The sequence below is a fragment of the Rhinolophus sinicus genome, chromosome 13 (assembly GCF_057876585.1).
Source record: "Rhinolophus sinicus isolate RSI-liver-muscle chromosome 13, RSI-T2T, whole genome shotgun sequence".
Classification (NCBI taxonomy): Eukaryota; Metazoa; Chordata; class Mammalia; order Chiroptera; family Rhinolophidae; genus Rhinolophus; species Rhinolophus sinicus.
In genome coordinates this window covers 19,706,314-19,729,950 of record NC_142513.1, presented here as the reverse complement: position 1 = coordinate 19,729,950, position 23,637 = coordinate 19,706,314, and the positions used below count along the sequence as shown (strand labels likewise).

The 23,637-nt window shown below is 48.0% G+C and overlaps 3 protein-coding genes across 8 annotated transcripts in view; 1 reads left to right on the top strand and 2 right to left on the bottom strand.

Annotated features, from left to right (window-relative positions):
* LOC109447769 (fer-1-like protein 4) overlaps nt 1-1,839 on the bottom strand; it is a 33,395-nt gene extending 31,556 nt beyond the window's left edge. Inside the window, exon 1 of the mRNA XM_088789491.1 lies at nt 1,702-1,839. Within this exon, the coding sequence (XP_088645617.1) occupies nt 1,702-1,839 (138 nt within the window). The remainder of the gene's footprint in view (nt 1-1,701) is intronic.
* SPAG4 (sperm associated antigen 4) lies at nt 1,441-8,977 on the top strand. The gene is made up of 12 exons (XM_019733275.3): nt 1,441-2,225; nt 2,730-2,834; nt 3,096-3,162; nt 3,350-3,411; nt 3,649-3,692; nt 4,002-4,027; nt 4,142-4,250; nt 4,510-4,585; nt 4,764-4,879; nt 5,290-5,457; nt 7,238-7,327; nt 7,425-8,977. The coding sequence occupies exons 1-12, from the start codon at nt 1,916-1,918 to the stop codon at nt 7,572-7,574; spliced, it is 1,323 nt and encodes a 440-aa protein (XP_019588834.2). The 5' UTR covers nt 1,441-1,915; the 3' UTR covers nt 7,575-8,977.
* Nucleotides 8,978-10,456: 1,479 nt separating this feature from the next.
* Nucleotides 10,457-23,637, bottom strand: part of CPNE1 (copine 1) — a 33,923-nt gene continuing 20,742 nt past the window's right edge. For all 6 annotated transcript variants that reach the window (XM_019733247.3, XM_019733215.3, XM_019733244.3 and 3 more), the window contains 15 exons: nt 15,724-15,852; nt 15,447-15,626; nt 15,212-15,286; nt 15,050-15,121; nt 14,831-14,911; nt 14,566-14,655; nt 14,367-14,453; nt 14,141-14,227; nt 13,998-14,057; nt 13,745-13,878; nt 13,589-13,643; nt 13,294-13,345; nt 11,390-11,523; nt 11,005-11,241; nt 10,457-10,818 (listed from right to left, as the gene is read on the bottom strand). In XM_019733247.3, the coding sequence (XP_019588806.3) occupies nt 10,678-10,818; nt 11,005-11,241; nt 11,390-11,523; nt 13,294-13,345; nt 13,589-13,643; nt 13,745-13,878; nt 13,998-14,057; nt 14,141-14,227; nt 14,367-14,453; nt 14,566-14,655; nt 14,831-14,911; nt 15,050-15,121; nt 15,212-15,286; nt 15,447-15,626; nt 15,724-15,852 (1,614 nt within the window). In that variant the 3' untranslated portion in view covers nt 10,457-10,677. The remainder of the gene's footprint in view (nt 10,819-11,004; nt 11,242-11,389; nt 11,524-13,293; nt 13,346-13,588; nt 13,644-13,744; nt 13,879-13,997; nt 14,058-14,140; nt 14,228-14,366; nt 14,454-14,565; nt 14,656-14,830; nt 14,912-15,049; nt 15,122-15,211; nt 15,287-15,446; nt 15,627-15,723; nt 15,853-23,637) is intronic.

Here is a 23,637-nt window from a genome sequence, read left to right as displayed (position 1 = left end):
GGCCTTGTGCTATGCCCTCTGGGAGGAAGGGAGTGCAGCCACAGACATGAATCAGAAATGTCCTCTGTCTTCCGGTAGGTTCATGGACTACAGACAACATCAAACGAAGCCTAGAAGGATTGCAGTCCCCATCAGAACAGGAAAGGGTCAGGCTGGGTTGCTCAGTGGAGGGACGCTAGAGGGGCTTCCTTGAGGAGGGAGTGTTTAAAATGGGCTTTGAGGAAAGGCGCTGAGCAGATATAGATATCCAGGCACTGGGGAAGAATGCAGGGCGTGTTCTGGAAACTGATTTGTGAAGTTTGGCCTGCATGCAAGAAACGTATCGGACGGCAGCAGCAGATAAGATTAGACCATCAGAGGAGCTGAGCCTTGCTGTGTGGCCTTGAGCCAGACATGGTGCCTTCTTGTGCTTCAGCTTCTCCATGTCGATACCAGGGTTACAAAGCCCTGTTCTACTTATTTCCCAGGTATTTGGCACTCAACTGTGTTTTGGGGGTCTATAAAACATCAGACAAGAGGCATGGTTGTTCTGTTTCTAAGCAAGGTCCAGGTTAGAACTCAAGGCCCCCAGATGTTGATAGACAGGGACACAGGAAGGCAGAGGGGGAACCAGAATTCTTAGCTTGCAGTGCCTTGGCCTTTTCCTCTCTTCCTACCCTGAGCTCTGTGGCATCTAATCGAGCAAAGTATTGATGCCACCCATCTGGAACCTAACGCTGGCACCTCCTCTCTGGGCTGGAACACAGCCTGGAAGATTCTCCCTGGGCCTCAATACCTCTAAGAACTGCCACTTCCACTTCCTAACATTCCAAAGAAGATATGATGTGGCAGAAAGAGTACTGGCCTCAAGGGCAGGATTTTGGAATTCTGATCTCTATCACACACTGTTTTAGGACCGTCCTTTCCCCTCTGTGCACCTGTTTGCCTAGCTGTGCAATGTGCACAGAATGTTCTGCATTGCCTTTCAAAGTGTGGTCCTTAATCAGTATCACACCGGTGGTTGTCAAACATGCACACCCCTGCACCCACTCCAGAAATGCTGGAGTAGAATCTCAATGTACGCCTGATTTCTATCAGTTGGGAGTCTGTGGACCTCTGGTCTCTTGGCTATGACCATCTGTGATTCTTCATTCTGTTCTCAGTGACTCAGGTGGTTGGTCTGAGTGTGGGGGGTGATTGGTGGGTACTAAATTCTCACCCCACAGACTCTTGGTGAATATGGGTCTGGGAGAGGGGACCCACAGATCCCGAGGTCAGAGTTCCCCGGCTTGATGACTGGGATGAGAGGAGGGGCCTGAAGGGTGTGCAGAGCAAAAGAGACTAAATGTTTATTTAGAAGTGCCCTGGGTGATCCCCTGCCCCTTCTTAACATTCATTCATTCACAAATATTTGAAAACCTATTACATGCTAAGCCTGTCTAGGTGCGGAAGGATACAGCGGTGAACAAAACAAAAATCCCTGTCTTTATAAAGTTTACGTGCTGGTGGGGGTGACAGGCAATGAAGAAATAAATAAAACGTATAGCATGTTAGTGATAAGTGCCGAGGAGAAAAACAAAGCAGGAGGGGGATGGAAATTCTTTTAAGCCGAGTGCAGTTTTAGATAGAGTGTTCTGGGTGATGTCATTGCTTGCTTTAACCTGAGAAAGAGTAAGAGAGACCTGCATGCCTCCCAATGATGTCACGACAGCTCTGTGACACCCCGTCAGGGCGTTCCGCGGCGACCGTGGTCTCCTCTATGACGTCTGCAGCCGGGCCCAGAAACAAGGGAGACGGCTGGGTCCGGCCGCGGGGCCCGCCGGCTGCACGCAGGCTTTGTGTGGTCGCGGCGGCGCGCATCGGCTGAGGGAGGGCCGAAGGCCTTGGCGGCTGCGGACGACTTTGGTGTCCGTGAGTGGCCCGCCGGGGGTCCAGGATGCGGCGGAGTCCCCGCCCAGGCTCAGTCGCGTCCCCGCACAAGCACACGCCCAACTTCTACAGCGACAACAGCAACAGCTTAGTGAGCGCCACATCGGGGGACAGTAGCGGCCACCGGTCAGCTGGGCCGGGGCCCGGGGAGCCCGAGGGCAGAAGAGCCCAGGGCTCGAGCTGCGGTGAGCCCGCCTTGAGCTCAGGAGTGCCCGGAAGAACCGCACGGGCTGGAAGCTCTCGGCAGAAGCCGGCGCCTCGGAGCCACAATGGGCGGACCGCCTGTGGAGCGGCAACCGTGAGGGGCGGGGCCTCGGGTGCGGGCGGGGTCGAACCCGGGTAAGCCGAGGGAGGGGGCGGGGCATAAGGGGTGGGGCGGGGCACAGAAACCGGATGGAACTACATATGGGCACCTCCCAAGGGGCGGGCCCTATAGGGTGAAGAGGGGCGGCACTAAATAAGATCCTCTTAGGGGCGGGGCCTCAGTGTGATGGACAATCCTGGGGGGGGGAAATCCTACTATTGGGCACCACTGAGGAGGCGCGGCCTCGATCTTAGCTTGAGTGGCTACCTGGGACTTGGGGCCGCACCAAGACCTATGGCTGGGGGCGGAGCCTCCGTTTGGAGGTGGGACTAATCTTGAGCGAGCATCCCTGAGGGGCGGGGCCTCAGAGTGCTGAGAGACCAGGCTTAGGATGCCGCGGGACCCAAGCCTGTGAGAGGCTGCCCCGCTTCTAGGCTGGGGAACCTGAGGCTGGGCCCCGGGGAAAGAGTGGACTTGCGGTACGCAAGGCCCCAATGGAGCCCTTGGGCTCCTGCAGAACCGGCTGGCTCTCCCGTTGTCTCTGAGGAGCAGTTCGACCTTCTCTCGGCCCTGGACCTGAGGCAGGAGATGCCTCCCCTGCGAGTGTCCAAGAGCTTCCTAAGTATGGCCAGGCCAGCCCAGATCCCCTCTGACCCTCCGGCTTCCCTCCCCGAATTCCAGTTCTCATCGCTGAGACTCTGTTCTCCGTTCTCAACCCCCGGCCCATGCTTTCGTCTCCAGCCCCTTCCCTGATCCCGATCCACCGCCTCTGAGCCTCAACTCACGCTCCTTGCCCCGGTCTAATTCTCCTAGCCCACCCCTCTGCATCTCTCCCCCTTCCTAAGCCGTAGGCCCGTCTCTGAGCTCCCTCTCTTCTCTTCAGGCCAACTTTTTCAGGTGTTGAGCGCGTTGTTATCCCGCCTAGGAGACGTGCTTGTCATTGTGTACAGGTCAGAGAGAGGAAAGGGGGAGCCCCAGGGGCTGCTCTTTGGAGGAGGTGGGGAGCAGGGCAGTACCCAGCTGAGTCGATTCCGACCTGGTTAAGTCGTGTTCACAGGAGCTAGGTCTAGGAGCCTGGGGTGGGGACTGCGGGGTTCCCTAGGGTCCTGGGGCCTCAGCTTCCCTCCGGTTCTTCAGGGAGGTCTGTTCCATCCGCTTTCTGCTCACGGCTGTTTCACTGCTGAGCCTCTTTCTGACAGGTAAGGACGTGGTGAATACCCTGGGGCCACATCCCTGGATGCTTTGGAGCAAAACTGGGTATATTTTTCCTGTATCCCTCAGCCGACTCTGCACTTCAGCTCCCCACCGTCCCCTTCAGAGCCCAGTAGTCCCAGCCCAGGCTCAACACCCTCAAGCCTCTTCTCCCTCACTGTCCCTTTATGCCAGGGAAACTCTCTCCCTTCCCTTCCCCTGAAACCACCTTCCTCTTTCTCCAGCACTCTGGTGGGGCCTCCTGTGTCTGGTTCCTCCTTTGGAGAATGTAAGTAAGGGAGACTGTGTCCTGGGGTGGGTGGGTGGCAGGAAGCCTATGAGCCTAGAGGTTGTGGGGGCTGTCCCCTGGGCTGCTGGAAGGGGCCAGTGCTGGAAGGGCTGGACCTAAACAGGGAATTTCTGAGAGACTGTGTCCAGAGGTGCTTGAGGGTCTCTGAGGGGTCCTGGAAGGTCAGGGAAGGTGGGGCAGTCCTCAAAAGAAAGCCCTTTGAGTCTGGCTGCTTCCAGACTGAAGTAGGCAAGGGGCTGGGTGGGTGATGAGCAATCTTTATATCTTGTACCTCCCTCCCTCCAATAGGAACCTAAGGAGATGCTGACTCTAAGGTGAAAGATGGGGTGGGGAATCGAGGGGCTCAAAAGTGCTTCTGTGGGGGGCCTTACGGGAAGTGTCCCAGGGACAGGGGGGGCAACCACACTGTGCCAACCTCCCGCCTGCAGCGAGTACCACGAGCGTGTGCGCTCCCAGGGGCAGCAGCTGCAGCAGCTCCAGGCTGAGCTGAACAAACTGCACAAGGAGGTGTCCAGCGTTCGCGTCGCCAACAGCGAGGTGAGCCCTGCAGGGGCATCCTGCTCTCACCTCTGTTCCCCAGGGGTGTCCAGGAGCCCTGTCTGCTGCAGTCCCGGCCCAGCTTGGAAACCCTTTGCAGAGCCCTGCTCCCTGGGTCCTGAGCCTTAAAGCCCTGCCCCAGAGCTCCAACTTCGGGATTTCTCTTGGGACCCACAAAGTCCATCCCAGAGAACCTAGTTCCAGAGAACTCTACCCCCTTATAAATCCAGCCAGCAAGTCCCACCCTCCCTCTTTTCAGAGAGTGGCCAAGCTTGTATTCCAGAGGTTGAATGAGGACTTTGTGCGGAAACCTGATTATGCACTGAGCTCTGTAGGTAAGACCCAGAGACACTGAGAGACAGACTCAGAGACAGGGAGAGAGACTGAGGAGACATTGACACGGATATAGACCTATGCACATGACCAGCCCAAGGAGTCCGACCTCAGACAGACCCTGCTCCAGCTGTCAGTCAGGCCTGAGAGCCGCCTGAGTGGTTGCACTCCCTGCTCCAGGAGCCTCCATCGACCTAGAGAAGACATCCCACGATTACGAGGATGCAAACACTGCCTACTTCTGGAATCGCTTCAGCTTCTGGAACTATGCGCGGCCGCCCACGGTTATCCTGGAGGTGGGCCTGGAACCTGGATCCCAGAATGGGACCAGGGGAGGGACGCTGGGGAAAGGACCCAACAGCTCCTTGGAAGTAGGACCTAGCTGAGCTCAGGACGTGGTGCTAGGCGGTCCCTGCTGGGCAGAGAATGAGTCCGGTTGGAGACGGGGTCTGGCTTGGCTGGGCTGGTGAAGCGCTGGGCGAGGCCTAGGATGGCGTTGAGCTGAAGGGGAAAGCTGGCAGGGCTAGGGATTGGGGCCGCAGGTAGGATCTGGCTGGGTAGGGACTCTGGCTGGGGTGAAGGGCTGAGTGTGGCGGTGAGGAGGTCCAGCCGAGGGCGGGGCCTACCTGATTCAATGCACAAGGTGGGGAAGGGCTACAGTCTCTGTCGGTTCATGGGTTCTGACGGTCCACCTTTCCCCCTGCAGCCAGATGTGTTCCCTGGGAATTGCTGGGCTTTTGAAGGCGACCAGGGCCAGGTGGTGATTCGGCTGCCGGGTCGTGTGCAGCTGAGTGACATCACCCTGCAGCATCCACCAGCCAGTGTGGCACACACTGGGGGAGCCAAAAGCGCCCCCCGTGATTTTGCAGTCTATGTGAGTGGGGCGGAGGCCTAGGAGGTGGGAGATTTTGCCTAGAAAGCACCAGGCAGTCATGAAAACTGATGCTACCATCTGAGTCTTCGCTTGCTTATCTATAAAATGGAGATACTACCATTTGCCTCAGGGCTGCTGTAGGTTATATGAGGTCTGACAATTAAGTTTGCGAACTCATCCTAGAAAAAGTGGTACATACCTCATTGCTGAATATCACTATGGTCACCTTTGAAGTACTCCCCTTGGGAAGCTGTGCACCAATGCCAGCGCCTAGTCCACCCTTCAAAGCAATTTTGGAACTCTCTTTCTGGAATGGCCATCAGAGCTGCCATCATATTACCCTTGATGTCCTGAATGTCATAAAAACGTCTTCCTTTCAATATTTCCTTCTATCGTCAGGTAAAGAAAGAAGTCATTGGGGGCCAGAGCAGGTGAATAGCGAGGGTGTTCCAATATAGTTGTTTACCGGCTAAAAACCCTCACAGACAGTGCCGTGTGAGCTGGTGCATTATGATGCAAGAGCCATGAATTGTTGGCGAAAAGTTCAGGTCGTCTAACTTTTTCACGCAGCCTTTTCAGCACCTCCAAATAGTAAACTTGGTTAAATGTTTGTCCAGTTGGTACAAATTCATAATGAATAATCCCTCTGATATCAAAAAAGTTTAGCAACATCATTTTGACTCTATGTTTGGACTGACAGAACATTTTTGGTCATGGAGAATTGGTTGACTTCCATTGTGCACTTTGATGCTTTGTTTCAGGGTTGTACTGGTACACCCATGTTTCATCACCACTGATAACATGGCCCAGAACATCGTCTTGCCTCTTCAAAAGGTCTGGCATACTTCGACTCTCTTTTGCTTTTGTTCATCCGTGAGCTCCTTTGGGACCATTTCTGCACACACCTTTTTCATGCCAAGATTTTCAGTTAAGATTTTCCTGTTTATCGATGTTTACTTGGTCTGCTATCCTTTCACAGTCAGCCGATGAATTTGATACACAATTCGGCAAAGTTTTGCAATGTTTTGTCAGTTCTGCTCGTTACTGGCCACCCTGACCTCTCTTCATCAATGATGCATTCTCTCCCCTCAGAAAAACGTGTAATCTATTTGTACACTGCATTTTCTTCATGGCATTATCCCCATAAACTTGGACTAACATGTCCCTGATTTCACTTCCACTCTTGCCAAGTTTAACAAGAAATTTAATGTTTGTTTGTTGCTCTAATTCAAGCTCAGACATTCTTGCAATGGCACACAAAAGCAGGCAACAATAATGAACTCCACTCAGCAAGACACCGCCCCATGTCGACACAAACACAGCTGTGAGCCACTGATATACCAAGGTTATGAAACCTTAGCAAGCTGTTTGTACAGAGCTGCCAATGGAAGTGCACGGTGGCAAGTTCGCGAACTTAATTGTCAGACCTCATAAATAATTATAACCATATCCAAATATTACTTATGGCTTATTGAGCATATGGTTTTTTATCTCCTTGCATCCACACAACCTATGACATACTTATTATCTCCCCTTCACAGATGAGGAAAGTAATGCTCAGAAAGGGGACCTTATTTGCCCAAGGTCACATAGCTAACAATTGGCTAGACTAAAATTCACAGCCTGGTTTCTTCGAGCCCACATTCCACACTATTCTAACACCAAAAAATAAATGAGAGAGCATGCATATAGCTATTGAACACACAGTGGGTCCTCAACAAAGCTTTCTCCCTCCTTCACCTGTGCCTCACTCTTCCTCCATTCACTCTTCACCTACCAGGGCCTCCAGGTTGATGATAAGACTGAAGTTTTCTTGGGGAAATTCACCTTTGATGTGGAGAAATCTGAGATTCAGACTTTCCACCTACAGGTGTGTTTGTCTCTAGGGGTGAGGGTGCTAAGGGTGTGGGACAGTGAGAAGATTGGGAAGGAGAGCAGGCCTTGGCATGATCCATTTGTCTCCCCAGAATGACCCCCCAACTGCCTTTCCCAAGGTGAAGATCCAGATTCTAAGCAACTGGGGCCATCCCCGTTTCACGTGCTTGTATCGAGTCCGAGCCCATGGCATGCAAACCTCAGAGGGGGCAGGGGACAGTGCCACAGGGGGGCCCCATTAAAATGCTGATTGTTGGAGTGGTCTGTGCTGGAAGAAGCTGGATCATTGCTGGAGAGGTGTCTGTTGGGGGGGCTCTGGTCGCCTTTGGTATGTATGATGGGGGGAGTCTACCTCCCAATGTATACTCTTTTCTTAGAAAAGTCCAGATTGGTATAGTAGCAGCAACTCATGTTTATAGAGTCGTTCCATGTGCTCTGGACATTATTCTCACAACCAGAGGGGACGAGACCACTCAGATCAGGAAATTTACTCCAAGTAAATTTACTCCAAGTAACACAGCTAGGAAATAGTGTCACAGCAGGACCCATGCCCACCTTCCTCCACAGGCCACCCTTACCTGCAGTCAGCCTGAATCCATACTTGTGCCCCTCAATTCCTACCCCCAACCTCTGGGAAAGTCCCTTGACTCCTGCAGGTGCAGGTGGAGGGGGAACTACCACTTTCCCTCAGGTAAACACTAAAAAACTAAGGAGACTTGAGAACCTCTAGAAAGCATCTGGGTCAGTTGACAGAGCCCCTACTCAGGTGGCTTTTATTGAGACCTGAGTGCCCAACTCTATGTGAGGCATGGTACAGATGGTCCTAGTTTTCATCCTGCCCTCAAAGAGCCTAACATCGTAGGAGAGAGGATGCTCTAGGAAACAGGACCATTTACTGATTCAAGAATTCTTTACTCAAAAGTAGAAATGGAGAAAAACAGATGGAAGAGACAGTCATCAAAAAATGAAGGAGTTCTACCCGGGGTAGAACTCTAGCAGAGAGTAGAAAAGGGGAACCAGCATGAACAAAGAAACATGCAACGTCTTGGCTGTTAAGATCCTTCCCAGTGTGTTCATGGTTTGGAAGAACATACACACTAGGAAGTGGAATGCTGAGTGTGTGTGGGGATGGAGCACGTTTCCATATGTTTACATTGGGGGGGTATTACTTTTGTAATTTGAAGACAAAGGAAAGATTCTCGAGTGGTCTCAAAGCTTGAAGTTAGTAATATGAAAATACAACTTTTCTGAAGGGCACTTTCACAATAAAAACCAAAAGCCTTAAAAAATTTTATACTCTTTTTAGTCACAGCAATTCCATTTCTAAGAATGGATCCAAAGGATACAGATGTAATCAAAGATAATACTTTTAAGAATACTCATCACAGTTTTTACAAAGAAAAAACTGGAAATAGTATCTATAGTATCTAAGAAGGTAAATCATGGTCCAAAAATAATATTCAGAAATGGTAATATAAGGGAATGTTTAATGTCATGGAAAGTAATTATGATATATGGATAATTTTTTTTTTGAAGATTTTATTGGGTTATGGTGTGTACGTCCAGGACTTTTTTCCTAGTCAAGTTGTTGTCCTTTCAATCTTAGTTGTGGAGGGTGCCATTCAGCTTCAAATTGTTGTCCTTTCAATCTTAGTTACGGATGGCGCAGCTCAGCTCCAGGTCCAGTTGCTGTTGCTAGTTGCAGGGTGTGCCGCCCACTATCCCTTGCGGGAGTCAAGGACTCTAACCCGCAACCTTGTGGTTGAGAGCCCACTGGCTCATGTGGGAATCGAACCGGCAGCCTGTGGCGTTAGGAGCACAGAGCTCCAACCGCCTGAGCCACTGGGCTGGCCCTGGATAATTTTTTTTAAAGCAAGTTAGATTGGTATACATAAAAAATTAAAACTTCTATATGAAAAGAGACCAAAAGATACTGTACATGAGAAGACAATGGCTTGGGAAGAACAGAATAAAGATTATAAAAATAAAAACTTACAAATAGGCTATTCTGAAGAAATAAAATTCACAAATATATGAAATGATAACTAGCTTTCATAATTAAATAAATTCAAACTAAAAATGAGATTTTCTTTTTTTCTTTTATTGCCCGTCAGATTAATGGGGTAAAAAACTTATGGAGGGCAAGTCACAATATCTATTAAAATTTTCAGTATTTATACCCTTTGATCTAGTATTTCAAGGAACTAATCCTTCAGAAACATTCCTGTAAATGCACAGATAAATATACAAGGATATTCATCACAGTACTGTTTGAACAGAACAAAACTGGAAGGAACCCGTATCTCAGTAAGTAAGAGATTGGCTAAATAAGGTACGGTACACTCATACACAGAATAGTATATAGATATTAAAAAGAATGAGATCAGCAATTAAGTTCTAATGGGTAAGACACCCCAAAAAAAAAAAATATATATATATATATAAAGGTACAAACAGTATGTATAATATCCTATTTAGAAAAATAATTTTTGTCAGACTTAGGAAAGACAGGGGCCCTCACCTGTTCCATTATCTATTTTAAAGCATGCTAAAATAGTATGTATAATATGATCCCATTTTTATAAAATAAAAAACATGTATAGACTATAAATACTATGGATAAAGGACTAAAAAATATGCACCAAATGTTTTATTGGGACATGGGAGTTTAGGTGGTATTTTTCCAGTATTTTATTTCTTTTACAATGGATGTACATAATAATTTTCTAGTAAAAAAAAAAAAAAAAGCTGTTAAACAATTCAAACTTGTTGCCTATTTTTAGACTAGAACTACCACTGCTCCTTCCCCAGGAAGTCTAGCATAGCCCTTGCTCCGTCTTAAAATTCATCCCTCCCCTAGCACTTTCCACATTGTCCTGCGTTCCCAGCTCAGCTCAGGGTAGGCTGGGTGTCTGACTTACATTCAATCTTTGTATTTTAAAAAAATAGAGTCTGTGTTTCCAGATATATGGCCAGGAATACCCAATATCTTTGAATGCAGCTATTCTGTCAGGAGCATCTTTCATTCAGCAAACCCTGAGGTCAACGAATAGGCTCAGAGTGAAGTAAACATGGCTAACAGATTCCCACCCCAATACACACAGAGTGCTGGGTGGCAAAGCAGTGGTCATCACTGATCTTTATTGAATGAGGGGCTCCAGGGGCAAGCAGGTGGGATCAAGCAATAGCAGGAGCAAGTATAAAAGTATAAAATATAAAATGCCAGCAAAAAGTATAAAATATAAAGTGCGAGCACTGGGGTGTGTGTGCAGGGGTGGGCGCTGTGCGTGCAGACCTTGGGGACACAGGGCAGAGGACCGGCCACAAGCGACCCTCCAGGGGAATCTAGGCCTGCGGAGCCTGTGCAGGGCCCTTGGCTGGGACTGGAAGCGGCTTCAATGGGGCCCAACCTTGGGCCTTGAAGTAGGAGACCAGCTGCATGGGTATTTCTGCGAGCACCGTCTGTGCTAATGCCTCCCGAGGAGCCTGCCAGGAGAAGAGGGGCAAGGTCAGTGGGGGCCACACCAGCCCGCCGAGGCCTACATTTTATACCCAAGAAGGGATATAAAACCCAACACCCAACCCTGCCCCAGACTTAGATGAAAGGGTGAGTATCCCTCCCACATCAGGAGAGGTGGAAGGGTAAACGCCCCCATGCGTGCCCCGACTCACATTCTGGAAGCGGCGGTAGGGCACAAACTGCACTATGTCACGGGCAGCTCCCTCCCCGGACCGTGTACGCAGGGGTCCACCATCAGCGTCCAGCTGCTCCATGGCGTCGAAGTCAGCACCGCCCACACCCACGATGATCAGTGACATGGGCAGGTGGGAGGCACGAACCACAGCCTCACGTGTGGCCTCCACATCTGTCACAGCACCGTCGGTCAGCAGCAACAGCACGAAGTATTGCTGGGGGCGAACCCATTCATATACTGAGGCAGACCCTCTACACACCCCAGCCACACATTCCCACACTGACAAGTCCCTTGTTACATAACCCTCAAGGGAGCCCCTGACTGCGACCACCCCCTACCACCACTACGTCCCATGACCTCACCGAGGCAGTCCTCTGATGTGCAGCCTGGGCTGCAAACCTGGCCACATGGTTGATGATGGGTGCAAAATTGGTGGGGCCATACAGGCGAACTTGGGGCAGGGCCTGGCGGTAGGCATCCACAATTCCCTGGATGCCTAGAGAAGAAGGACAAAACCACTGTAAAACACTGGGCCTCTCAGGGTTGAGCCACTCCTGACATCACCCCATCCTGGCCAAGGAGATTTGGGAACCTGGGTGCATTTCATTCCATCATCCCTATAACCCAAGGTGCTTAAACTTATCATACAGATGAGGAAATTAAAGCCAAAGACACTTGCCCTAAATCACAGCTTGAATTAAAACCCAGATTAGGGGGACACCCTGAAAAATCTAGGACAGTTGAGCATCAGATTATAACCCACTCTGTAAGATAATGACCTACAATACATTTAATAAAACAAGAATCCACAGACATATTAAATAATGGGAGAGAAGGGAAAACTCTTCCTTAATAAATGCAGAAGGAATTACAAAATCATTTGACAATCATAGAGATAACGGATTCAGGCAAGGATCATCGACGGATGCTAAAATTAGAGGGTAAAAGACAATGAGCACTTACACATTGGTATAGCCTCACAGTATCTTCCCTAAAGACACTTCCTAATTACAAAGAGAAAACCTGTACTTGCACAGTGGAGAAACCTGACAGACTGCCTTAACCAAGCGTTCAAAGTTAACAAGACTGGTAATAGGATGAATCAACGTCACGTGCACCTCCTGATACGGTACACTGAGAAGAGCAGCACGGTATTCCTGCCGAAAACGCATCATCTCAATCTAATCAGGAGGAAATATTAGGTAAACCCAAACTGAGGGACCGCCTACAAATTATCAGGCCTGTAATCTTAAACAATGTCAATATAATGAAAGACACGAAGAACTCTGGAACATAAGACAACTGGATGCAACATGTGATCCAAGATTTTCTTTTGCTGTAGGAGTCAGGACAAAGGGCAAAATTTGAATAAACTCTATAGACTGGATAATAGTATTGTATTAATGTTAATTTCCTAACTTTGAGGATTATAATGTGGTTATGTAAGAGAATGTCTTTGATTTTAGGCAACACTGAAGTATTTAGGGATAAAAGGCCACATGAATGAAGATGGGTGCAAAGTTGGTGGGGCCACAGAGGCAAACTTGGGGCAGGGCTTATTCACTATAATTCTCAACATTTCAGAAAAAAAAAAGTATATATGTGGTGGGGGGTAGAGAGAACTTGAGTGAGAATAATAAACCAAACGTGGTAAAACATTCATGTTAGGACAATCTGGGTGAAGGTAAATAGCCCCTTTCACCGGGGCCCTGACTCCTGAGCTCCAATGACCTGATCCCCTAGATCAATTCTTGCAACTTTTCTCTAAGTCCGAACTCAGGTCAAAATAAAAACTCAGTTCAGGTCAAGTTTTCCACTATAGCTTGTTGCCCATGTGGGGGTGGCTAGGGAGCCACGAGGTTTGGCCTTCTCTAGACGAAAGAACTTGGGGTAAAAAGCACCCTAAAAAGAGCTGATGCCTAAATAAGTAGCTGTGAGCTTTTAGGCAGAGATAATGATAATATAATAGCTACCATTTTTTAGAGAGCATTTAGTACACACCAAGCAGTACATACATCCTCTCCTTAAAAATTCCATATCCTACAATATTGTAACCTACAAGCACACAGAAGCTAAGCAAGTCACAAGTCATATGGTGAGTAAGTGGCAGGTTGAAGATTTGACTCTGGAGTCCTAGCTCTAAAATCCAGTCTTCTGGGCACTGGAGTCAGGTGTCTGCTCCCCCACCACCATTCTCACTTGCTAGCAAAGGTTAGCCCTCTAGGTCTGGACAGATCTGCCTTATGATTGAGGATGGAGGACTTACCTGCACAGTAGGGGTTACTGGGGTTGAAGTTCAAGGGAAATTCATGGGAGACCTGAGGGCAAGAATGAAAATGAGGTTCCTTCCCCATGACCACGTTTTTACGAAGAAAAAGGGCAGCATGGTATATGGTATATACCAAGCATCGTATAGGAGCTACTCAGTCCTGAGCACGTGTACACATGCCCGCAGGGGATGCATCCATAAAGCTGGGAGCCAGGCAGCAAGTTCACTGCTTCCCCCAAATTAGAAACCTGAAACTGAAAACACGAGTACAGGAGGGGAACAGAGTGCTCACCTGCCAGTCAGGGGGCACCTCGGCCCCAAATCCAAACGCTGGGAACAGCTTGTCCCTGTGGGAGGACAGTGAGTTGGGGAAGAGCCGTGAGGGAACTGGGAGCCCAGAGGCTGAAGCATCTGCAGGGAGTGGGCGTGGGCAAGAGAAGTCACTCACGAGTCATAGTCCTGCACCACGCTGCCCACACTCCACAGAGCCGTCAGGTACTCGTTGACCCCAGTTGGGCTCAGGTAGTGCAGGGAATCGGGTGAGGAGGGGTCTCCATTGGAGCCTGTGAAGTCCACGCCCACCTAGGATAGGAGGAGGGGTTGAAGTTCAAGGGAAATTCATGGGAGACCTTGGGGCAAACTTGGCTGAAAGCCTCCTTGAGCCCCAGATCTGTTCTCTTGCCCCTGGTAAAGCAACTTACAGTAAAGTTGATCTGACAGCCTCCCATCACATAGTCCAAGAACGAATACTCTGTCTCCACCTGCAGATGAAAGAAACCAGGGTTACGGGCGGCGAAGGGCTTGCGGCCATGGAGCTCAGGGGTCACACGGGCTGTCGTCTCACCTGGCAAATCTTGACGCGGATAGTTCCAGAGTTTTTGTAGCTTTTCTTTTTCTGCTGTTTCTCACGGTGGATGCATTCAAACTCAGCCTGGTGAGGAAAGAACAATTAGGGTAGGAAACTCCCGGAGCCTCAGCCAGGACTGGAGTGGAGCTGCCCAGCCCTCCTCCGCTCCCTGGGCTGCAGCCCTCTAGGCCACCTCAGCACGCTGAGCAGGGCCAGCACTCACCGGGGCTGCTTGCAGCTGGGCCAAGCTGGTGTGGAAGGTACCGATGAGGTCATGTGAACCATCGCTGTCATAGTCTGAGCACCGCACCTGCGAGGCAAGGTGTGTGTCTACCAAGACCAGGAGGCAGGTGGCAGGTGAGAATAAATCCCTCCCCAGGCTCTCAGACCCGTTCAGCCCATTCAGGAGGCGTGCTCCTCACCTGGATGGGTGTGCTGGGGTCTCCCCCACAGAAGTGCTGAAAGGGAACAGAGAAGCGCTTCCACGTAGGGTTCAGGTTGTTCTTAATTACCTGAAGGTGGAGGGCAAGATCTCCGGTGAGCTCTGGCCTGGTGGGTGGGGAGCTGCCATCCTTTTCCTACTCATATGTAGTCTTTTTCTCTGTGTTCCAAACCTTGCTAGCCACAAATCCCAGGAGACTCTCTCCCACCCTAACCCCCCACCCCCAATTCCAGGGGGTCTCACACCTCAGATCTGTATGCCAGGTGCCATTTCCCATCACCCTGGCGGAAGAACTCCAAGAATGGATCCGATTTCCCCAGGAAGTCCTGTCAATACCACAGAGACCTGTTATCAGATTAGGAAGAAACCACCACTGTGCCAGACCCCCGTCCCCCGCCTGACCCCCAACACACCATTCCAGTCCCCCTCATTCTTGAAACCCCAGGGTCTCCTTCTACACACACCTTCTTATCTAGGTTTCTGGCCTCTACCTCCATGGTCACTACACGACTATCCTTCAGCTCCTGAGACGAGACCTAGGTAAGGGAGGCAGGAGACTGGGTCACCTCATGAATTCTTCCTCGATGTAAAGCCCCCCACCCCGCCCTTACGGACTTCTTCCTTACCGTGATGGTGCCCCGCCCAGCAGGTTTTCCAGGCTTCAGCATCAAGGGTAGAGTTAGTATCTGGCTGGACACAATCTGGGCAGAGCGGGGGCAGGGGGCAGGTATATGTGTGAGGATCTCAGGCAGGATTAGGTCCTGCCTGACCACCCCCCTCCAAGTTCTGGGCAGGCTGGTTGTCTGACAGGGCTCTTAGTAAACCTGTGTCTGAACGATTTTAATCCCTGGCCCTACGTACCTGTCCTAGGGAACACTCAGCCCCTCCTAGGAAGTCATCATCCCCCAGCTCAGGGGTCTTGTTGTCTATGTCATAGAGGCCAAATCGGAGCTTCTGGACCGTCTCAAAGTGATACTCAAGCTGCAGAGTCTTGGAGAACTCGGGGCTCGAGCAGTTCCGTACACGCTCAGTCCGGCCAAGCTGTAGGCAGAGGCCAATAAGCATCACACCACACACCCTCCACCCCAAAAACAGTCCTAGGCTCCCTCCACAACCCTAACCCCACGGTCCTTCTCACCTCAGCCCAGGTGCCCCCTCCCACATCCTGTAAAAGGACGCAGAGTGGGTCAGACTTGGAGCCGATGTCCTTGTCAATGAGGTGGTCACAGGAAATGGACAGCTGAACCAAGGTCACACAGTGGGCCATCTGGGGAAAAAGGACCGGAGTCAAGCACCGAGGGCACTTCACTCTTCCCTGACTCTATGTCCCAGTTTGGGAATGCCAGCAGGCTTCACCCAGGTGGGGCTGCCCACCCCCATGATGCCCAAGGAAGGTACGTCCCTAGAGCCTCCGTGCTCCTCCAATCCCTGTGGGTGAGCTCAGTGGGACAGGAGGTGGTGGTTACAACCAACCCCGGTCCGAGTATGATGTGAAGATGCGGAAAAAGTGAACTGGTCTCCATCAACAACCTCAACCCCAAACTAGTCCTCACGCTAAAACTGGTCCTCATCCTAATAATGCTCCCCAGACCCGGACTCCAGCCCCGATCTTCTCAGAGACCAATGACTCTCCCTCTGATTCCCTTAATGGCCGCCCAGGTCAGACCCTAATCCAAGTTCCAGTCCTGACATTGCCCGAAACACAACCATGATCCAGAAACTGCTCCCCAAAAAGTCTCTTCCTCCAATCATGTCCCACTAACTCTGGGGCCCCACGTCTTTAGGCGGAGTTATGATCCCCCTGCTGATTCTCCGAGTCTCTCATCCAACTCACTATTCTCACTGCCACTACCCCGTCCAAGCCATCACCGCTTCTCACCAGGCTTATCGCCTCAGCCTCTTTAACGGGTCTCCCTTATCCTACACCATCCCCGCCTCCAATCCTCCATCCTCACCAACAGGCTATTCTCAATACAGCAAACAGGCTGATCCTGTAAAACAGTCAGGTCATGTCACACCTCTGCCAAACCCTCTAATGATTTCCCATTGCTTAGGAAAAAAGTCCAGCTCTGTCAGAACCTACAAGGTCGTAAAAAGATCTAGATCTCTCTAAGGTGATCTCCTAATACCTTCTCTCTTGCTCACTACATTCTGGCCACACAAGTCCATTTTGCTTGTTTTGTCATTCCTCAAAGAAGCTTGTTTCTACCTCAATGCGTGGAACGTTCTTCCTTCATATTATCCATGTGGCTTGCTATTCTGTCAGTCTCTCCGGGTCTTTATTCAAATCATCGTCTCCATTATGAAGGAAAGACTCTCTTTTTCTAGCCACTCTAAATTTAACCCAACTACCACTGACTCACCACACACCCCTTTCCTCCTTTTATTCTTTAGCATTTCTCACTCTATAATATATATATCATTTGTTTCCCTAGTAGAATGTAAACTCCATGACAAAAGGAATATTTGTTCTGTTCATTGCTCTATCCAATGCACCTACACAATAAATATTTGCTGAATGAAATCCAAAAGGCCACCTCCAGCCTTAGCTCCCAGGCCAGCCATCTCCAAACTGGCTGGCAATCAAGCAGCATCAATCTTCTCCAATTCATCCATTTCCTCTTCTGGAAACACTATCATCACCGATCACCGTGACTCCCATGTAATGCCTCCTCCTGGTCACCATAACAATTATCCTCAGTTATCCCACTATCCCTGTGTCCCCTCAACCCATACCCCTGCACGCCATGTGCATCAGGAGTGCAAACGAGCTCAGGTCTCTCACCCCACCTCACACAACACTCCAGGCTTCCATGACTGTATCCCAGGATGCCTCCAGCCCCGGCTGTCCCTCCACTGACCCACAGTCAGTCCTCCCTCCGACCCCGCTGAGTCAGTGCCATTCCCACCTTGGTGTTGCATGGTCTCCATTTGGAATGCTATCCACCAAAGTTGGAATGATTCTTAGAGTTCCACTTGCCTGCCATGCTGCCCCTCCGTGGCACTTCAGCCTCTGCTGGAATGCATCCAACGACAGAAAACCCACCATTCTTGCAATCCATCCATTCGTCAGAAAGTCCTGCTCCATAAAATCATACCCAAACTAACCCAAGTCTATTGCAGTCTCACTTCTCCACATTAGTCCTACTTCCTCCCCAGTCTAAAGTTCAACAGGAGAGCCTTATTTCCCTCTGCAACCCATCTAACACCTGGAAGCAGTGAAACCCCCAGCTAACATCTGGAGGGACAGTCTCAGTTCTTTTGAATGTTGCCCCAGGAGTGTGGCTTGGAGACTTCTGACCAGCCTGATCATCCCTGTGGAGGTTCCCCCAGGACGGATCCAGAGCAGAACACATACTCTTGACGGAGCAGGACCACAACTTCCCCCAAATCACAACCTGACTCCTGCTTCTCACCTCACATGGTCTCCAGTGTTTGCACAGTACAGAGACAAATTATCCTCAGACCCCTCACTCATTTCATTACTGCTGAGAACAGCGAAAAACCTGAGATACCTTCAAGGTCTATCAGCTAGGTGGCGGCTGAATTATGGAACATTCAAACAAAATAATTAAGGCAGTACTATATTAAATTGCTATAAGAAAAAACAAAGTTGCAAAAAATGGTAAGAAGAGCCTGACTCCATTTTAAACTTCGATTGTATGTGTGTATACAGTAGAATGGAATATATACACAAAATAAATACACATACTTGGAAAAATGGAAGACACACCAAATAAATGCAACTTTTATGTACAACTCAGAGGAATGGGGTGAAAGTAAGATTTCTACATACTCTATACACTCCTGTATTATTTCAGTATTTTACACTGCTTTTTATTTTTTTAAAGGGCCTTATTAGCTTTTTCCCTCAATCGATACCTGAAGTCCTCTGGACCATTCATTCTAAGCCTAAAGCCTCTACCTCTAGTCAAGACCTAACTTCAGGCCTGTCTCTTGCCTCCTCCCTGGTTTACCCTCCTTAGCACTGCCTCCCCTGCCATCCTTGATGCCAGCTTCCAGTCTCGACCCTAACTGGAAGCTCTGTATAGTTGTCCATAGCCCTTAGGTTCAGAGCCAAACTCCCCAGCAGTGCCAGAGGGCACATCTACAAAGAATTCAATAATTGTATAATATGGTGATCCGGTTTCTCTAATTCAACCTTCAAAGCCCTTCCCAATCTGCTCCACCTCCTGCCATTCCACCACCCACCCAACCAGTCATCCAGTTATTTCTGGTTCCTCAAACATACATACGTGCTGATTCCTCTGAACGACCGCAATGGTTTCCGAAATCATCAGTGTCTCTGTCTCTCTCCCCCTCCCTTCCTCCCTTCCTCTCCTCTTGTGTTCATTAGCAAACAGAAACCAGATCATACCATTTTTCTGCTTAAAACTCTGGAATGGCTTCCTTAAACTCAAAATAAAATCCAAAGTTCTTACAATGGTCTACAAGGCCCTGCAAGACCAGACCCTTGCCAACTAATCATCTAGTCACACAGTATGTTCCAGCCAGGTTTCATTTCTGATCCACATACACACATCAATCGCATTCTCCATCTCAGGGCCTCTATGCCATCTTCCCCCATAGACACTGCAGAAAATAAGCTGTATTAGAGGAGGAACCATGTCTGGTTCACCTACCTCGTATCTCTAGTACCTACTACCCCATAGTGGGTACTCGGTAAATATTTAGTGACTTAATGACGAAACCATTACATCAGACTTTTTACTTTTGTCTGTCTACCCTCGTAATCTATGTATAGGCTCCTTGGAACTAGGGCTGGGTATTACTTCTGTATCCCTAATACTACCGTGTTTCCCCAAAAATAAGCTTAGCCGGACCATCAGCTTTAATGCATCTTTTGGAGCAAAAATTAATATAAGACCCGGTCTTATTTTAATGTAAGACTGGGTATACAATATAATAAATATAATGTAATATATAATACTGGGTCTTCCATTAATTTTTGCTCCAAAAGACGCATTAGAGCTGATGTTCTGGCTAGGTCTTCTTTTCAGGGAAACATGGTAGTGCTTAGTACATAGCTGGTACTCATAACCATTTGCTGAATAAACGGAAAATGTGCTTTTGCTCAACTCAAACCTTCAGGCCTTTTCCATTTAAACTAGTGTCCAGCAGTAAATCTTTCCTATCCTGATCTTGTACAACTGAGCTTTATAATTTAAATGCAGGACTCCTGAAACTCAATATTAAATAGCAGTCAATTAAAATGGACGAAAAGTTATCAGATGAATTGGAAATAAGCAAAGGAAGAAGTGATCAGCACACTGAAGTCATCAGGGAAATGCAAATGAAAACCACAATGAGATGCTATTACATACCCACCACCACGGTGAAAAGTTAAAAATCCAACAATGCCAAGGACATGGAACTCTCACATGTTGTTATTGAAAGCATGTACCACTTTGGGAAGTCTGGCAGCTTATTAGAAAACCAAACACACACCTAGTCCAAGAGCAATTCCACTCCTAGATTTGTATCCAAACAAAATGAAAACATTATGTCCACAAAAATATTTGCACACGAATGTTCATAGCAGCTTTATTCACAATAGCCAAAAATTTGAAACGGCCCAGGTGTCCATCAATCTGAGAATGGATAAACAAACCATAATACGTTTATATATGTAATAGAAATCTACTCAGCAACAAAGAGACGAGCTATTATCTGCAACATGGATGAATCTGAAGCATAAATACACAGATTACACTTAATAAAGTTTTAGAACAGGCAAAACTAATATATGGTGAAAAAATTCAGAATAGTGGTTGTTCTTTCCCTGTCCTGCCGGGGAGGGGCAGGTGTTAACTGAGAAGAGGCAGGAGAAAACTCTGGGCAAATGGAAAAGTTCTTTATCTTGATAGGCACAGCAGCGAGCCACAGGTGCACTTGTGATTTTTATGTAATGGTACACTTAAGGTGTACACATTGTATTGTATGTGAATTTCACCGCCTCCCCCCAAACCCCCATAAACATATACTGAACTCAAGGCATGTTGAAATGTTTATGGGTGAGGTGTGCTGATGCTTGCACATTTCTTTGAAATGCACCAAAAAATAAAATGGTGTGTTGAATGGATAAATACGTAACAAAACATAGGAAAAACTCAAATTGTAGAATCTAAATCGTGGCTATATGGGTATTCATTGTACAATTTTTTCAACTTGTCTGTATGTTTAAGGTTTTATAATAAAATATTGGGGGAAAATTCAAACGGAGAACTATAGGTTTATCCTCGATAGACTTTTGTTGTAAACTATAAAAGCATTGTCAGTAATTATCCGTGGTGGTGACATTACAGGCAACAATGGGAGCCACTGCCTCTCCCCTCACTCTGTAACTTCTCTCAAAGATCCCAGAGTGAGAGGCTGTTGGTCTGAGCCAAACACTTATGTGGGCCAGGAGCTTCCTCCTGTGCTAGGCCTCAATTTCTGATAGACCAGAGCATTCTTTTCTATTACCATTTTCATTTCTACTATCCTTTCCTATTACCATTTCCACCACTGTCTCCATAGCTAGTCCTATTCTACCCTTTTTCAGTTTCTTCTCCGACCGGACTAGAACCTCAACTGGAATGCTGTAAGGCCCATGTGTGCCTCAGTAGCATATGGGGCTGGATTCCATTCTGAGAGATTAGAGCCTCCCACTCTATAATTTTCACAATGTGCAGTTTTCTGTCCTTTGAGTCATACGCCCTTAAAATTATCGAATGCATGGGATTATTGATCTCTCCCAAATCCTGTTTATCTCCTTTACAATCTACCTCCAAGCCTACCTCTAGTTGGAAATCTTCTACAATTAAAACCCCGAGTTCAAGTCACTCTTCTGTCCGATATCCCTTGAACAGCTATACTTTAAACCAGACTTATTTAACTTTTCATCTAGTGCCAGTATTGCTCATCTCAAGGGACTCTCAGCCTCCTTTATAGGACTGAATTTTATAAAACCGTATTATCACATTTAAGTGAGCCAATAAAAGAGAAGTCTCAGAAATCTTCTCATTTCCTCAGGTCTGGCTAATACTCGCCAGGTCTTGTGCCCTCTCCTCTGAACCAGCATCTCTTGTCTGGATGTCATAATAGTCTCCTAACGGGTCTCCCCATTTCCACCTTGTCTCCTCCGATCTGTTGTCTATGTGAAGTCGAGATGTTCGACTCTACCCCAACAAAACCCAGCTCTCACACACCTATGAAAATGTGTAACTTGTTTATTAACTTTCTTACTACCTATTTCCCCTACTAGACTACACATTCCACAAGGGGAGGGACCAGGTCTGACTTGCTCCCATTCACACATCAGGTGCTTTATAAAGTATCTTGCTGAATTAATGCTAGGAAAGGAGTGATAACCCAAGGATCCTCAGAAATGACGCACATCAGGCCTTTGCCTGCTGCTGCAGCCATCAAGGGAGAAGTGAGCTTTGGAAGAAAACCTAACACAAAGACTAGCTTGCTATCTCTCTGTGTGCCCCCAAGACCCCCAACTTTCATTTGGGTGCTAGTCAGGAATTGCAAATGGAAACAACTGAACATACGAATATAGCACTAACCTTTTCTGCCTCTGCTTTCTACCACTCGGAGTCGCATTACCTTCCACCCCGCCCTGCAGGTTGCTTTCCCTCTGCTTACCCCCATCAACCTTAATGCTTTCCAAGCCCCATACCCTGACACGGCACTGAGTCCTACTGTTTCTTCAAGAAGCCATACTCATTCTCATTTTTATAACTTAAATTCACAAAATGTCAGAAAAAGGAACTGAGGGATCATCTAATCTAAGTCCTTCAATTTAAGGTGGAGAGGGAAGCTGTGATTTGGCTAAGGCCACATACATGGTTAAGGAAAATGACTAGAACTCAAGTATTCTGATTCCTACCTACTCTAGAACTTCAGACTGCAGTTATACCCTTCTTCTCTCCTGTAAGAACCTTCCTTCCTATATTCAATAGTAATGTGATGTAGTGGGCAAGAGTATGGGTTCTGCAATGAAGTGTCCAGACTCCAAACACTGGCCTTACTCCTTCCTAGCCACAATGAGGTATTGCTACACACCTACCAGAGTGATGTCTTACCTATGCAACTTGGGCGTAAAGTGGGAGCTATTATCTATTTCTGAAGATTTATATAATGCAAGCAAGGTGCTTAGTACAGACTCTGGTACTATTACTACGAGTGTTAGCTATTATTATTATCCTTCGTGTCTAGCTCTCCTACCCTGTTGCCTCGAAAATAAGACCTAGATGGACAATGAGCTCTAATGCATCTTTTGGAGCAAAAATTAATATAAGACCCGGTCTTATATGTTATATTATATTATAAGACCCAGTCTTATATTACAGTAAAATAAGACCAGGTCTTACATGAATTTTTGCTCCAAAAGACGCCTTAGAGTTGATTGTCCGGCTAGGTCTTATTTTCGGGGAAACACAGTATGTTCCTCTTTTCATGATCTCTCCAGCACTCAACGTCTCACTGTGGACTACTATACTCAATCAGTTATATTTTGACAGTATTTCCGGCTCCTTGCCTGTCAATGAAATAACAAACCTCTTTAGAGCAAACACTGTCTCCCATGTCACACAGTACCGACCTGAGCACATAATGGGAATTCAAAACACCCGAGGGAGGCTTGCAGCAGTGTGCTAAAGACTTGTATGGTTTGCAAGAGATGGCTGTTAAATATTCAGCAATTTTCTAAGCGGGTAGCCTTGGTAAGTTTTACACCACAGAAATTGGGCAAATGGTGAAAATCAGGGCTTCCCTTCCCCTAGCTAGCTAGTTTACCAGCACACCGCTGTTGACAGGGAACCCCACTCCCTGCCCACAGGGAGCAACCTGCCCTTCATTTTCTATTGGCAACCCCTCCCCTGCCTTGGGAGATTCTAACTCGGCTGTTCATAAATCCAAGAACAGATCTTTTCTCCTGGATCCATTTGGATCCAATTCAATGCCAGCTGAGCTGAAACTTATCAGTCCTTCACGCTCAGGAGTTAACACTGCCCTCTTCTAGTCCCAAAAGCCTAACAAGGAA

What these genes read in the sequence shown, in the direction of transcription:
- SPAG4 (XM_019733275.3), top strand. Translation starts at nt 1,916, where the DNA reads ATGCGGCGGAGTCCCCGCCCAGGCTCAGTCGCGTCCCCGCACAAGCAC. An exon ending in AGTGTCCAAGAGCTTCCTAA is followed by an intron (nt 2,835 to 3,095) that starts GTATGGCCAGGC and finishes TCTTCTCTTCAG; the next exon opens with GCCAACTTTTTCAGGTGTTG. An exon ending in TTCGCGTCGCCAACAGCGAG is followed by an intron (nt 4,251 to 4,509) that starts GTGAGCCCTGCA and finishes CCCTCTTTTCAG; the next exon opens with AGAGTGGCCAAGCTTGTATT.